The 16,499-nt window shown below is 47.7% G+C and overlaps 1 protein-coding gene across 1 annotated transcript in view; it reads right to left on the bottom strand.

Moving 5' to 3' along the window:
* Nucleotides 1-1,942: 1,942 nt before the first annotated feature.
* Nucleotides 1,943-16,499, bottom strand: part of CHLSN (cholesin) — a 138,988-nt gene continuing 124,431 nt past the window's right edge. The window contains exons 6-11 of the mRNA XM_084216249.1: nt 15,233-15,365; nt 11,013-11,136; nt 6,561-6,688; nt 4,467-4,538; nt 3,302-3,398; nt 1,943-2,633 (exon numbers count right to left, since the gene is read on the bottom strand). Coding sequence (XP_084072375.1) covers nt 2,317-2,633; nt 3,302-3,398; nt 4,467-4,538; nt 6,561-6,688; nt 11,013-11,136; nt 15,233-15,365 — 871 coding nt within the window. The 3' untranslated portion in view covers nt 1,943-2,316. The remainder of the gene's footprint in view (nt 2,634-3,301; nt 3,399-4,466; nt 4,539-6,560; nt 6,689-11,012; nt 11,137-15,232; nt 15,366-16,499) is intronic.

Below are 16,499 nucleotides of genomic sequence, written 5' to 3'. Positions count from 1 at the left end.
GCTCAACACTGCTCCCCAGTCGGAACAAAACAGGAGCTGCATTCCTAAGTTTGCAATTTGAATCATGAGGCCACATGAGATTTGCACCAGCATCCGGTCATAAAGGGCTAATGACACAAAAATAAACTACACCCACTGCTAGTTTTACACATCTCTGTCCTTCCTGACCTTGTTAAACAGCAGCAAAGAGCGTTCCCTCTCTTCAGATACCCTGGTTAATGTTACCCTACACCAGCAGTCATTCTGTGCTTGGGATGGTCTGGCCTTTGGAACCAGCCATGCAATTCCCCTGCAAAAGCAGCCCAATTTCACAGTGCTTGTTTTGCACAGAGAATGGGGATCAGGGATTAAGGGAGAGCTGGTTTTAGTTGGCTTCCTTTCCTCTGTAGCTTAGCCTGGCTGTTGTCTCTATCTCATTCTTACATGCCATCATATTCCACAACCTTATTCCAGCTGAGGCAATTTTCCTTCCATTTACCTGCTGTCACTTCCCACTCCTCCACATGAATTTTCTTATCATGTGCTTTATCATACTGTTTGTTTCCCCTTCATGGGAACCCAATAAAGTTTTAATCCCATGTCCTCATTACATTTCCTATGCCTGGCACCCAACTTTGCAGCACACAGAAATGCAAACACCATGAAAGGCTGGTCCTGAGCCCAGAGTGACAACAGATAAAATGTTAGATGTATCCCATGGGTGAGAAGTTCTGCATATGCTCATCCTAGTAAACACCAGCTCAACAGCAGACCCTCCATACCTGCAGGGTGGTTTCACTAGGGCAAATTCCTCAGCTGTGGGCCGTGAGTCAGCCCTGGGGAGAGCCTCAGTTCTTCACTTCTGTGCCTCTTGCTTGCAGAGGCTGAATTAAAGGTTTATCCACAGCCTCCCTGCTGCTGGTGCTGGCCCTCTGCTCAGTGCTTTGGATGGGAAGGCAAGGAGAGACAGATAAAGCAATAGGGGAGCAAACCACGTATCGGCTCTGTGCAGAACGTCTTGGTCCTGCTGAAATAAAATAATACTTTTGCCTTTGGCTTCAGAAAGGCCAGGACTGTTCCTGTTTTAACCCCTCCAAAATTACATGAACTGAAAAGATAGATAAAGCAGCAGTGGAGTGCTCTAAGAAACAACACTGAGCTGGGCTCAGCTCTGCACAAATTCACTGGTGGAACCTCAGACCCGCCCCCTTGCCATGGGCTCTGGGGCTCTTGGCTTTGAAGCAGAAAGATGGATCCCTCCCTTCACAGCACAGCAGCCTCCAGAGCTGCAAACATCCAAGGAAAACAGGTTCCTTGGATTCCTTTGGAAAAGGCATCCCACTTGTGCCTGTGTCAGCAGATGGATAGGAGTGATCCCTCCCCAGCACACTGAATTACACAGCTGAATATATCTCCACAAAATAAAATGCCTGCCTCCCATTTATTTGCTCAGCCAAGCGATGGCAGAACATTGATTATGACTCAGCTATCTATTTATCTAGCAGAAAACATTGGCTCTCAGAGATGGAAATACCATTTCCACATTCCTCAGTGGCCCTGAGGGTCTCCCCTGTAGCTGCAAAACATGTTTGTGCCTTGCAACTCTCACCTGGGTTGAAGGCAAACACCTTGGGGCAGGACAGGTGCCTTGATGTTTAGAGCCAGATCTGAACAACACCAACTCACTTTGTGCATTGGCAGCTGTCCCACGGCCCAGCCTGTGTGATGCTGGCACCAGGGGCTCCTGCCCTGAAGGGCAAGGATCAGGGGCAGGGATTGCAGCAACTCCACCTGCCCCCCTCTGCACTGGCCAGAGCAATGAGCATTGCACACAATCGAATTTCTACTTTATTTTTGCCACGAGATGGCACCACGATCCCTCTGAGCCACAGCCAGCCCAGCCGTGCGGTCCTTGCTGGGCTAGAACACCCTGCCAGCACAAATCCGGGCTGGGGAAGGAGTCAGGACTAAATCTGTAGGGTTTATGACCCCCTCAGTCCAACTGCACTCACCTGCTGCAAGGCTGGGTGCAAAGACACTCATTTCCCATTAACCCGGCAGAATCAGTGTGTGCAGGGAATGGCTGGGGCTAAATTCATCCGGCATCTCCCATTTTCCCTGTTTTATCTGGCAGCACGGGGCGAGCAGGGGGATCCCTGCCCTTCCCCACAGCACTGCCAAGCTCTGCTGCAGCATGTGTGCATGTTGCAAGCTTCTGGCCTGCCCACCCAGCATTCCTCCCTTTGGGCTGTGTCTGGCAGCCAACTCTTCTTCTGAAGAGCCAATTCCTGGGCTTGCACCTGCCAGTAAGACCCTTCATTAGTGCAGATACCCAGTTCACTGGAATTCCTGACTAATCCGTGACCTGGCCCTAACCCAGCAGGGTGGGGGAAACCCAGAGGTGCAATGGAGGATTCCAAAACCACATGGATGCAGCACATGAGGACATGGCTTAGTGGTGCTGGGTTGATGGTTAGACTTCATTATCTTGAAGGTCTCTTCCAATCTAAACAATCCTGTGATTAAGCTCCAGCAGTTTTTGGCTGCTCCCCAGTGATGGAGCAGAGGAGGGACGTGGGCCAGGCTCCCTTGCTGCCCAGCTGCTCCCCAGCAGGGCAGAGGCAATGTCCTGGTGGCCCAGGGGCAGCACTGCTCTACAGGGAAGGAAGGGAACAAGGAGCAGACTCCAGGTTATGAGCTGAGCTGTGGGAAAAGGGAAGTGTGCCCAGCCCTGAAGTCATGCAGGCATTGGACTGGACTCAGAGATGAGGGAGTGGGGAACTGGCTCCCCCCTCCAAAAGCCCTGTGCTTGAGGCGTGCTCCCTCCTGGTGCTGTGTCCCTGGTGAGCTGCACCCCTCCGTCTGCAGAGCTGCAAGTGCCCTGGGGGTGCAGCAGCCTTAAAGGGGGTGTCAGCTGAGGGGCACCAGGAGCTCGTGGCAGCAGAGGGATGGATCTCCACACCTCATGGGTCACTGCATTGGGAAATGCCATCTCAAAGGCAGGGCCAAGAACTCAGTCTCTGTGTCACCCTTCTCTGCAGGGCGAAGGAAAGGCACAGTGATAAAACCCCTGTGAATCCCAGCTCCTGCTGAATGCTGGTTGGAATGCCCCAGGACAGGAGGTCTGCAGCCCCTGGGGTAGAGAACAGCCTCTCAGATGATTTGGAATGGCAGCACTCAGTGCTTGGATGGAGGTGGACAGCACCCAGATTTTGGATGCTCTAGCACACAGGAGAGCCTATGAAGCTTTTACAGGGGAGCATCACTTACAAAGTCACTGCAGGATACTTCAGCACACTGTGCAAGCAAAGCAAAACCTTACTTTGGATCTGGGGGTCCTTCAGCAGCAGCAGCAGGAGGCTCCATTGCAATGCTGTGGATGCTGTTTGAGTGCCAGCCACGAGCAGGAGCATCATGATCTGCATAAAGAAAACATATATTGCTTTTATTAGGGATATATGAAGAAAAAAAGCACTTCTAGCATAAAAAGCCAGAACTAGGACAGGAAACCCAGGCTCCAGAGACACTACAGTGGGATGCAGGCGAGTGACAAGTGACAAGTTGCATCATATTGACATTTCAGTACAGAATTTCTTCAGTTTTCAGAAGAAAAAATTGCACATTTGAGATTTTGACACCCCAAAATTAACCAATTGCACGAATTCTTCCATTTTTCAACACCACAGGGTATTTATCTGCTGTAGGCAGTGGCTGTATGACCAGCTCAAGACTTCCAAGCACTACCTGTGGATCCTGAGGAGGCAGAAATTTGATGAGAGGTGCAGAACAATACCTAAGTGGAGGAGCTGGAATTTGTCTCTGTGTGTGTGCCAGGCCCTTCTAGGAGGCACAGGAGAGCCATGAAGACTCAGGACACCCCTGACACATCAGCTCCACTGTCCTGCCTCCTGCTGCTGGTGGGAAACACTTTCCCCAGTCACTGCCCGGCCCAAGAATGCGGATGCAAACACTTGGAGGAAAAGGGCAAACACAGGCTGGTCCAGACTCCCACATGAGTGCTCCTGTTGTGAAATCCACCACGTGGGAGCTGCTGAGGGGTTTGCACAAATGCCAGAGGAATTTCCCATCTCTGTAACTCTGCTCCCTCTTGCCATGCCCATAGGGAGGGATGTGCCTGCCTGGGGAGAGTGGAAAAGTGACATTGCCTCTCTGCACTCTCCAGCAAGGAATGGACTGTAGCTGACAGCTGATGACAAAATTTGTCTTGCTTTTCCTTCAGTATGAAGTATTGAAGGCACTAAAGTAGGAGGATGATTACCCAAAATTTAAATATTTCCATACAAACTGTCACAGAGCATGTTCATTGGGCAATAACCTCATCAGCATCTCTGAATAAAGCACCAGGAATCACCATATGGTTAAAATTCCTCTTGTTTGAATACCAAAGCATCAGTGTAGCTCATCAGGTTGTTCTCATTAATACTCCCTTTCCTTTCCTTGAGGCATTTCTTTATGTTCACACCCACCTCTTCTACCTTTTTCAGTATCATCTTGGCAGGTTTGAGGAGAAATCCAAAGAATGGGTAGAAATTAAACAACTGAAAAGAAAACAGGAAAAAAATCATAAAAATATTTAACTCACCCATTACCTTTTAATACTCAAGTGTCTCAATGGAGGAATCATTTACGTGAGCAGCCACGTGATGTGGTTGGAGTCTCTTTTTTGGTAACTAAAAAATTTTAATGTATCAAAGGGCCTCCTCTTAGTTAAAATCCTCTACAGAAATGACTGGGGCCTATCAGACTTGTTTGTGTAGAGCCTATAAATTAAAAAATACAGTTACAAGAAAGTAATAGTAAACTCATGAAACAATGAAATTACATTTTTAAAGAGGTAATAAAGCAAAAAGATAAAGCATTTCACAAAGAAAACTCCAAATGTTCAGTAAGCCAAAGCACTTCTGTTTTGAATTTAGATCATTGATTTTATCTTTCACACGAATTATAAATCAATTACACTCAGCACTGTTAAATTTCACAGCACAATAAGCAGCTGCATTTTATGTGCAGGGAAGTTACTCACACCATTTCTCAATGTTATGGATAAACTGGCTGCAGAATAAGATTCACAAATCTCTTGCTCTTGCTAACTGGCTAGAATTTTTGCTGGTTTCTGCTCAATCTGAACCTAGAAACCCTCAAATACATGTGCAATCGTCCCTAAGGCAAGAGGTTAATTCTGGATGTTCACACAGCATCCAGCAGAAAATAGCTGGAATGAGCTTTTCTTTCTACATCCACAAATAAAATCAGTTTTTCAGTGGTTTTATCACCTGTCTGTTTTTAAAGAAAGGAACTCTGGATATGAAAAGACCTGATTCCTCCTCTCTTCCACCTTAGTCCTTGCTTGGACTGAAAGTCCTAGGAAATAAAGCATGCTGGTACTTTGTGGTTTATTCTGGCAAAAAGTACTGACAAAAGCAAAGAAACCAACAAATTCCCCCCAGAAATCCCACGTATGCAGAATTTTTCTGGGCAGGAGGCATTATTTTAGGCAGTTATGTGCTGCTCACACCAAAGCTCTGGGTTTGGCTTGTTTATGGCAGTGTCCCTGCAGCCTGACACAGCGAGCAGCTCAGTGCATGGGATTTGTCTCAGGCCGACTTGTTTTTCCTTAGAAAAATGCCCCAGCTGTTTCAGAGACAGCAGATGACACTGCTCCATCCCTGTTGTGAACAGGACAAGGGATTTCCCAGAACAACTTGGGATTTAGAGGATAAACTTCAGGGGGACAGGAGGGGTGGCAGGGAGGCACCTCTGCTGACAGCTGGGGAACTCCCTCCTGCAGCTGGCTGAACCTGCAGCCAAGAGAAATGCTCAGTCAGGAGGGCACGGAGGTGTTTGGGTAGAGTGCAGAAACCTCCATTCCCAGGAGGGCTGAGCACAGCCAGGATCTTCACCCAGTCACTGGGAAGGAGCAGAGGAGAGGGAGGCACTGGGCCTCCCTCTTAGCAACAAGATGAACCCCCTCAGACACATGCTGTATGCATTATATACATATTAGGTCATCAAATCTTTCTCATTCAGCCTTGGATGATTCCCTTCATTTTTTCCCAATGTCTGGTCTTGGGCAATGTGTTCGTTTTTAACATGAGATTCAGAAACATGACAAAAATCTGTTTACAGAAGTAATTGTTTGAGGTACAAACAGCCTGTGCTACTGCACTCCTGCCAGTTCTTGCAGCCTTTATCATGAGTCATCATGATCCATGCTCTGTCTGAACTCCCAGTAACTGCACAGGGGATTGCATAAGGACCTCAGCTTTTGTGTTGTCAAAAATAATTTTCTTCCCTCTACACTGCAAAAAAACCCCAAAAAAATCACCTTGAAATGTGACCCAAGAGCCACTAAAAGCAAAAAAAAAACCAAAACTGATAAGAGAAATGAGACAACACCTAGACATATTTATCTTAAGAAAAAGAAGTCCCCCAAGCCCTACAAGAGTAGCCCTGACAACAAGGACAGAGCTCAAGGTTCAGCTCAAGCCTCTCACAGACCCTTGCAGTTGGAACAACACATCTGAGAAGCAGCACAGCCAACACATCCTTATCTGTTCTACCTGTCCCATGTCCGTGCTGGATGTGACAGAAGGTGGAGACAGCTGCCCTGTGTGCCCTTCCTGCCAGCCAGCACCACCTCTGGAAACCCCAAAAGGACAGGGAACACCAGGCTGTGCCTCTCTGCAACCTAGAGGAGAGAAAAATCAGAGCATGGAGTCACCAGGGGTGGGTAAGAATGGCCTTCTGGCAGCACCTGGCATGGAACAACGCAGCACTTTAGGAAAATTACCCTAATCTCATAATGCCCCCTAAACAGGAAAAAAGCATTTGACTTCTGTTTTGTTTGAATCCTTTCAGATCCCAAGGAAAGGGAATGCTGTGCTCTGAGATGGTATCAGCCTTTAGGGGGTTGTTCCAAGGGGCAGGAAGGGTCACACCTGCACTGACACAGCACCCCACTCAAAGCTGGTCTCTCTCCCCATCTCAGGAGGGACTGGGCTGACTGGAAAGGACATGAAGTCAGCTTGCTGCAGCTCTCTGCACCACCCAGGAACAGCCCAAACCCACGTGTGTCACAAACAACAGCATCTGTGGTGAGAGCAGGAGCCTGGGAGTCTGGATATGCACATCCACATCCCTGCCTGCACAAGGACTTGCCTGTGTGGCTTTGAGGAGACAGGGCTGTGGCCCCAGTGTGTCAGGCTGGTGTGAATGAGCCCTTGTGCCTGGAGCCCCACTCTGGGGCTACCTCAGCTCCTACCCTTCCCCATCAGCATTTCTGGGAGAAATGCAGAGAAGAGGTAAAGCAGGGCACACTGCAGCAATGGCATTGTCACACAACGTGGGAATTACCAAAAGCAATGGGCACAGAGATGTCACTCTGACCCTAAAAATTGTGTTTATGATTCCCAAAGAGAATGGAGAAGGAAGCAGTGAGACCACCTCTGCCAGCCCTCAGGAGGACAGGTTACTCATTACCTGCTGGGTGAAGCAAATGAAAGAGGCAAAGGTGGGCAAAGATAACAGCTTCTTACATGGCCTACAAAAGCATTGTCACCTCAGAGACACAGGTTAAAAATTAAAATGAAAATTAATGTTTATCTAGGAGTAAATGATCTCTCAAAAAGAAATCAAAACTTCCCCTGTCAGGGTAGGGTCATGTCACAAGTCACAAGAGAAATCACAGAAAGGGAAGCCCAGAAGAAAAGACAGAGAGCTCTGGGACTGAACCAGCCCCAGGAAGTTATTCCTTGGGCTCTGTAGAATTATTTGGATGTTGAGCCCATCCAATCAGACGCTCTTGGACAAAGAGGATCAGAGAGCAGAAACTGAGGTCTCCCTCCCTGCACCTTGGAGCCATCCAAGAGCAGGTGGGGCTGGGGACATGGGCAGAGCCTGAGACTGGCAGTTCTTCCACAGGAAACCCAAAATCAGGAGCAGGCAGAGCCTCCCACCTGCACAGCCCCATGTGCTGCCCCCCCGACTGGCCAAGAGGACGAGGCAGGTCCAGCTGGGTTTGACAGGTTACATCCTGGAAGTGGCCTTTCCCTCCCCACTGCTGTCCCTGCACAGGTGTCCAAGCAAGCCCAGGGGTGCTGGGGCTGTGCCCTGGGACACTGCTGGGACAGGTCACTGGGAAGGAGCCGCAGCTCCGGCGTGGGTGGCCTCTGCAGCGCTCTCTGCTCATGGCCACAGCTTGCAGGCGGCCACAGGAAAAAACTGAGCCCTCCTTCATTTATTTTTCTTGCAAGCTGTGTTTTAGATGTTCCCCTGAAGGGCCCTTTGAAGCAGCACAAGCTGCCCTGGACCCTTCTCCTCAGCTAATTAACACGTGCCGACAGCCGGGACCGCCTGGCGCAGCCGAGCACGGACAGCCCTGACCGAGCTCTGGCCCAAATCCACCCCCCAAACCCAGCCTCCAACTCCTCTGAGCCTTCCACAGCCAAAATGCTGCTGACCCTGAACCCAGCAGGCTCCTTTAAGCCATTAATCCATGTGCAAGCTTTGCCTTCCAGGCTGGAGCTGCCTATCATGAACTCAGGTCTCAGAATGGAGCTTGGGGGAACAAGTTCCTACTGGGTTTGGGAGGTTTTGGGTTTTCTGTCCAGAGCCACAGGCCAGGCACCTGTCAAAGGAAAGTTAAATGGTGTTAAGTATGATACCAGCTTTGACAGCCCTATGTAGTTTGTCTTTAAAAAGCCCCATCCTCTTTCTCACTGCATGGGGTCTGTGACACATTTCAGCAGCAGCACTGCACCCTTCACTTGAATGTGAAGTGCACTCCAGCTAAAGAAGTGCCATTATCCCTGGCTTAGAGAAGAAAAGTCCAAATGGAAAAGAGAAAAGATTAGCTCAAAGGCCACATGAGACAGTGATAGAAACATGATCAGAACCAGTCACCACTAGCAGGTGCATCAAAAGGGGCGACACAGTGAATGTGCCCCCAGCAGATAATAAAGTAACAAAATCTATCAAAACTCTCGTATTTTATCACCCATGAAGCACTTGAAACATGACTTGCAGTTGCAAAATCCAGCCTGTAGCTTTTTACCTGCGGTCTCAGCAGTGGTAATACTGAGAAATGAGCTCATCTCCACCTAAGAGCTGCTTTAAACAAACCCTGACTGCCCTGGAAGCGTTTCAGGGATTTCCAAATTGTGAGGTTCAGAAATGCTAATGGATCATGCACACCATCACCAGCCAAAGGGGCACAGTGCTGTTTTGGAGGCTACAGATTAATATTTAATCCAATCACTAATTTTTAAGTTAAAATGTATCAGTATTATCTGCCCTGGTTAACAGCACGGACAGGCATCAGCCTGCAGTGAGTGAACAAGGCACTTGGCCATTTCAAAGCAGGAGCACAGCACCAGGCAGCTGCATTTCCCTCTTGACTGACTCTTCAGGAACCAGACACAAAAAACCCTCAGAGGTTTGCTCCAGAAACCATTAGCCAGTAAAAGTCTAATTAGGTCAGAGACATATGGCCTGAACCAGTAAAAAATTCAGCATCAGTGATTACAGTATTATTAACCTCACAAAACGTGGATGTGTTTCAGAAGCTCCTGGGCTGAGCATTGAAAACTGCATCACGTTCAGTCCTCAGCAGTGAGACTTTGCTCTCCTAAGCCAGCAGAAATGGCAGAAGGCAACAGTTTTGCTAATGAAATCTGCATTTTTCTTGCTACGATTTCAACAGTGAGCAGGAAGAGGAAGCACAAGATCTTTTCGAAAGAGGCTATTCCCAGACACTAAAACATTCAAGATTGAGCCCACCTGTACAGGTGAGCTGAACCCTTACCCCAGGCCTGTGAGCCTCAAGGAGACACTCCCAGCTCCCCACCATGTCCCCACTCTCTGGGCAAATGAGCAACCTTGATCCCACAACTGCTCAGATCCAGGAGCTTTCTAACCAGAGAGAGGGGATGTCCTCAGCTTGCCATCTTGATTTATGTTTCATCTCACCTCACTTATTTTGGGCTTCTGTGGAGTGGAAAGGGATTCAGAGGGTCCTGAGCTCTGGGATGAGATGCCTCAGGGAAGATGCATCAACTCCATCAAGGCCAGCTCTCATCCCTTTGACTTCAGCTGAGTTTTCCCAATGTTTATTTTAAGCTCGCCAGTAACAACAGCAGGAATTCAGGACTTGATGCAGCAGGGTATGTCCCTAACAGGCTCCAACAACACTCACTTTCCCTCTCAGGTGTCCCAGTGACGATGTGGCCGCTTTCCCTCTGGATTCCCAGTTCCTCTGGACACAGCAGGGACCCCAAGCTGCTGTCACTGCGGGATCTGAGCGAGTGCAGCCACATCTCAAACCCTGCTCACACAAAGACATGCACATGAGGGAGACAGGCAGAATTTGGCCCTAATTTGCAGGTTCTGTCCCTGTAATAAGCTCTGGGAGGTATCTTTAAAAGGAGACTGCTTTCTAATTGCTTCTTTAAAAAGCCTTTAACGTGGACTCTTTGGCATGACTCAGGGGTGCATTTCTAAATCCAGTTTTCCCATGAAGTTTACTCTGGCTGTTTGGTTGGGTTGCATCCATATGCTATTTTTATTTTTTTTGATCATCAAGCCTGTTTACAGCATGGAGGAACAATATGGGAACAGAAATAAAGCTGGGCCAAGCCCAAAGGAATGAGCCCAGTAATGGCACTGCCAGCATGTCTGTTGTGAGGAGCAGGAGGCCCTGCAGCTGTGCCATTCCTCAGTGAGACCCAATTCACTCTTCCCTTCTGGCTGGGCATTTCAAACCTCAGTTGTGTTTGATTTACCCATCATCTGCAGACTTAATAGCAAACAGTTAAAATGCCTGCATGTCCTTCTGCTGCCAGCTTTGGATCTGTGGTGCATCACAAGAGGGAATATTTTCTAGAATACAAAGGCTGAGGGACTGGCTGTCACAACAGTATCACTTTTGGCTTCCTTAAATACAGTAATCAAAGTATTTTGAACAGTAGCCTACTGAATACTTTCCTGCCTCAAAATAGACACAAGTCTCCTCCCACCTTCTGCCATGAGCTCTTTGGTCACTCTGAGGTTTTGGTGGTCCAGTCCAGTTCCCTTTGCAGCATCCAGTGAGCTCAGCCCAGACAGCTCCTGATTCTTTGATCCAAATGCTACCAGGTTATTCTGTGAAACAGAGTCAAAAGGACACAAAACGTTCACAGGAAAGGTTTGAAAAAGGAAAGATTGTCTGTGTTTGCATTTACATTTTTAATATGGTGTTGTCTAGAGGCCAGATTTGGGGAATGGAAACCAGGATCCTGGTTTCTATTTTCAGCACAGCCACTGATTGCTCTGTGTTCCTGGCAAATCTTTTAATCTCTTTTCCTCTGTTTCACCCATCTGTAATAAAGGGATGATCAGACCTCCCCAGCTCTGCCTGGTGTGGCAGCATCTTCTGATGAAACACTGCAAGGACAAAACATTAATAATCATCCCATATAGAAGAGCCAAGAGGTCACAGGTATTTAAGTACAGTTTAGTTATTCAGTGCCCCTTTATGCATGCAGCAAGCCTTGATGTTAATAGAAGTTATATATTAAAATGGAATGGCAAAGTAGGCCCTTCAGGGCACAAAAATAACCAAATCCAGAGCACCACTAAATAAATACAATATAAAGATGAAAATCAGTTCAAATACTGAACAAATTGAAAGGCAAGGAGACATTTAAGGAGAAAAACAAAGTCATGCAGCCCTACTCCCAGCTGACCTCTAACTGCCCTCAGCACAAAAACAGGCATGAAAAGGAGGGTCAGGCACCAAGAGGGGACCTACAAGTGGTCCCATAAGTGGTTCAGTGTTCCCAGTCCCCCATTTCTTTACCTCTCTGGCACCTTCCCGAGGAGATATCAAGATCTCTTTAAGGACTGAGCTCTTTAAATGCTCATGTTTAATGGACCCTATAGATTATACCATCAGTCCCTCCTCCACATCTGTCCTTTCCTCCCACAGAACTACCCTAGGGCTCCTGGCACGCTGCCATCCAGCACTGCCAGGCACCAAACCCCCTCTCTGTGCTGTTCCACAAAGCCACTGCCTTTTGGATCCCTGTAAAGGGGTCACAGCTGGGATATGGCCACCCAGGACCTGCCAGATCTTCTCAGTCGCCCGCCTGCTTAATGCCAGCTGCTGCACCTCTGGCCAGATGTTTCACATTCCCTGTCCCCATCACTTGTGTGAACATGAACAACCTCTGACACCCTTCTCAGACCAGGGATGAGCCATTCCTATCATGAGCAACCTCTGCTCATTTCATTCACGTGAGCAGCTGCACTGGCAGATTTTGGGGAGGGTTTGAGGGATCTTGGTGACGAGCAAAGGTCTCTCCAGTGCAGCACTGCAGCCAGAGCAGGGTGTGTCCTTAAAACCTCCAGCACCCTCTTGTCTACTCCTTCAGTCCAGTTAATGAAATAATTTCAAACCAATCAGTGTTGCACAAAGCTGTTCAGCAGGCAAGCTGCTTACTCCTTGCCCAGCCTCTTGGCTCATCTGGAAATAATGTGCATATTCTTGTGGGGCAGAGACCAGCCTTTATTTGGAGAGATGCTTTAGGATCAGGACAGTCACTGCCAGCTCATCACATTTACTATTCAGGATTACTGGACCACAAGCGACCTTTCAGGTTCTTAAGACTTAGATTATCAAGGGCTTTATATACTAAGCCTAATGACTTGAATTACAGCCTTAGCATCCTGACAATCAGAGAGGGACTACGAGCATTTTACTTTCTTCTATCCACAAAACAGCTTGGGCCAGATTTTGAACCCATTTCAAGGTTATGTCAAGCTGGTGCCCATCAGAATGATCCAGTTGAGTTGCAAAAAAGGCAGGATGACCTAGGTAAAGGTCACGTCTGAGAGAAATGGCAGGATTTTCTAGATAAGCCAGCTGAGACATCTGTCTGTTTTCCTCTGAGACAATTATTTTATCATTTCCACATATTAAAAATTCACTCTGAAAAGCTGCAGCACATTTTAATCCATGGGGCTGTGGCACCAGTGTGCATTATTTTGACATTTTCAAATCTCAGTGACAAAACGTTTTATGGGATCGATAATTACCCTCCTGTAACTGGCTGAACTGGAAATACCTCTCAGTCGTACAAAAAAAAATAAATTAAATTACAAGCATCAGCAACTTCTGTGGCACGTGGGCTGTTGTTGCCAGTCTCAGCCAGCACACAGTTCTGCATTACAGTGGGATTGGTTTTCTGTCTAAACATGAGTTTTAGACGGTTTCTGTCTAAAACATGAGTTTGCTGTTCCCCATTACCTGCACTCAGGTGCCCTTTTCCAGGACCAGTGAGGAGCCCACCCAGCACTCTCTGGAGTGTTCCTCTGGACAACCCAAACCACCAGTGCCTTCAGCTGCAGAGAGAGTCAAAAGTTTAATTTGACCATTAAAGCAACTTTATGAGGGAGACAGGACCCACAGCAATGATGCAAATAAAGGCTGATTGATCCATTCTCCTGGCTGCAATCCCATTCCATTAGCAGGGAGGGGGACACTGTCACAAGCAGAGCAGAAAAGTGAGGACATGCTGTCTGCAGAAAGACAGCATTGGTCATATTCATCTCAATCTCTTGGAGCAGTAACCACCTGCAGTGTGGGGAACAGCACAAACCCAGGCTCACCTGCCACCCTTTCAGCTTCTGCTGGGACCCCTCAAAACAAAAGCCAAACAAAAATGAACTGAGATGCTCTGTCTGCTCTGTGTTAGCAGGGTGATTCAACAACAGTCACTGTTTTCTCATTAAACAATGTCAAAGATGTACTCCTGAGCTCTCTGCGGTCACTTTTTTCCCCTCCCTTTGTCCAAAGACAGCTGCAATAATAAAAAAAGGATTTAGAAAACAACAGGGGAACCCCTGGTTTTTTTTAGTGAGCCAATGAATATTTTCTAGGACTGAACCAATCTCTGGAAATAATTGTCAAGTTCACTGTAGTTTTCCTTCCACATTCTGTGCTCTGTAGCTGGCAGACCTGGCTGCTCAAAGGAGGAATAAGACAATAAGGTGCAGAGAGCTGTTTCATGCCATATTGCTGCACAGGTGGTAATTTCTGAATGAGTTTTATCAGACCTAGAACCCAGACAGCAATACCTAGCCTATTTCTAACTTATGCATTTCCTAACTTTGATGAACTTCCTCCTCATCTTCTTTGCTAATTCAGCCAGCTGAACTTTTCCATCTATCAGTTAAATTAAGTTGTAATCTACTCAGGAGCTTGCACAGGAAGGCAAGAAAGATGCTGGTACAATATTCATAATGCAACCATCTGCCCACTGCAGAATGTCCATCTCTGAGATTAAACACCATGTTAAAAGCACTGAAAATTCAAATTATATAAAATGTTTTCTTCTTTTTGATCATAAAAATATCTGGCAGTGGTCTGGGTTCTGAGGTGTGTGCCCTCTACAATGAATTAATAATTTCTAGGAGCATCACCTCCCTGCCACTGTTCCTTCACCAAGTTCACCCTTTCCACTGCTGAGGGGCTCATGAACCACCCTGTAATTTGGCCAGGGAGTGTTTGTTTCCATGAAGGGACAGCCTAGAGAGTGACCCTGACCCTCCATGATCCTGCCTGGAACCTGCACCCAGGAGCCAGAGGAGGCACACACAGGCTGCATGCTGGAAAGCACCAACACACGTGTCAGTGCCCAAACAAGAGGCAGAGCCCCCCAGCCTTACCAGGGCACTGACAACCTTCTGTTTACAGATTCCTTTTCACTCATCTCAGGCACTTCTACAAGTGCTTAAATAACTTCTACCACCTCTCTCAATTTTCACAAGACGCTCAGTCTGGGATGAGGTTCAGACTGGCCTGATCTCTTCCAAACAAAAGCATGTCCAGATGCAAGGTTTGCATTTATTTGGTGGGACATGTCCCCAGGGAACAGCTGGGGGGATGGAAACCCAGAGACATCTTGAAGGAATGTGGGGGAAATTTTAAGGATAGCTCCATTCTTATAACTACAGTATGAAGATCTTTCAATCCTCAATGCTTCCTGCTATCCTAGCTGAAGTGCCAAGCACCTGAAGGCACATTTTCACACAAAGACAGAAAGTGGAAGCACAGCTGGGTGCATGGAGGTGGTGGGGGTACAGCTGGGGACCTAAAAGGGAAGTGTGAGGACCATCTGCTGACAAATGCTCCTGCTTACAGCAGGAAAGCTGCCAAGAATCTTTGGTAAGGGTTACAAGTAACAGCTGTACTGACCTGAGAGGGATCACAGCCAAGGAGAGGATGGTGTAGGCAGAGCTGAGCAGTCAAACTGGAAATCAGAGTTGCCTTTGACAGTCCTGCAAGCTGCCATTGGAACAGGAAATTGTGGCTTGGACACAGGCTGCAGGATCATCACAGACAGAGTCTCCTGGGATGCAGAGGAAAACCTGAGCATTACCACCACTCCAGGTTCCTTCTTTAACTGAAACCAAAGCAGGCACTTCCTTCGTGGGGCTGGGAGTGACCTGTAGGCAGGTGAGGTCCATGGTACTGCTGGGGTCAGTTTGGAGAACACTCATAGTAACTTCCACAGCTGCTCCATTTTCCATTTCCTGCAAGAACCCAGAAGTGGTTCATGGACTGCAGCCCTCCAGAGAGTTCTGAGGTTGCTCTGGACACACAAATCCTCTGTATTTATATTGCAGTAACACCATCATCACAAAACAGGACCCAAAGTCTTTCCTGGCACTGAAGGAAGTGCCGCCAGTGCAGTAACTGGGCTGAGGCTGCTGCTGAGCATGCTTAGACACTGGAATTTCACCCAGATTTTGCCTGTTTAATGCCAGCAGCTTGTACACAGGGTCCTGCTTGCAATCAGCCCTGGTATTTTCAGCTGCCTTGGCCCTGAGCACTAACCACAAGACTTCAGAGAAACTCCGTACTTATTCTTTCCGGCATATCACAGTGCCCCATTAAACAGTGACAAAAGATTTCCTTATGTAATAGGGATGCTATTTGTTATTTTTAACCTTATGGCAGCCAGGGTTTGTGCCAGGTGGCGTTCTGCCTTAACCAGGGAACTTCAGGAGGTTACATTCCTCGCTGTCATCCCTGCCCTCTGGCACAGTCGATGCCCATACATGGTTTCCTGGCTGCTTGTCCTTGTGCCTATCTGTGAGCATTTATTTGTGACAGCTCACGGAAATACCAGTCCTGTTTAACAAGGTAAATCAGGATGCTGATCACTCCTTTCCAGGATCCTGCAAGACCTTCTGCTTCTAATAAAGGGTCCTGTCCATGTGAAATCCATAAAGTCTGTTTACACGTATCTATGCTACCAGAGAAACACCATCGCCGTAGCTCAAGTTTTCAATTTCTCAAGATAGCTTTAAAACAGTTTGTTTAGTCCAATTAAGCCCATGGAAAGCAGACAAATAAAATGGTGGCAACTCCCAGCAGCTCAGGAATGAGAGCAGGCAGCAAGGAGGGCACTCAGCCATGGGCTGAGCATCCCAAGCAGCTGGGACCCCGCAGCCTCCCG

This window comes from Fringilla coelebs (assembly GCF_963513975.1).
Source record: "Fringilla coelebs genome assembly, chromosome: 16".
NCBI classification, from domain to species: domain Eukaryota; kingdom Metazoa; phylum Chordata; class Aves; order Passeriformes; family Fringillidae; genus Fringilla; species Fringilla coelebs.
This window is presented reverse-complemented; position numbering and strand designations above follow the sequence as displayed.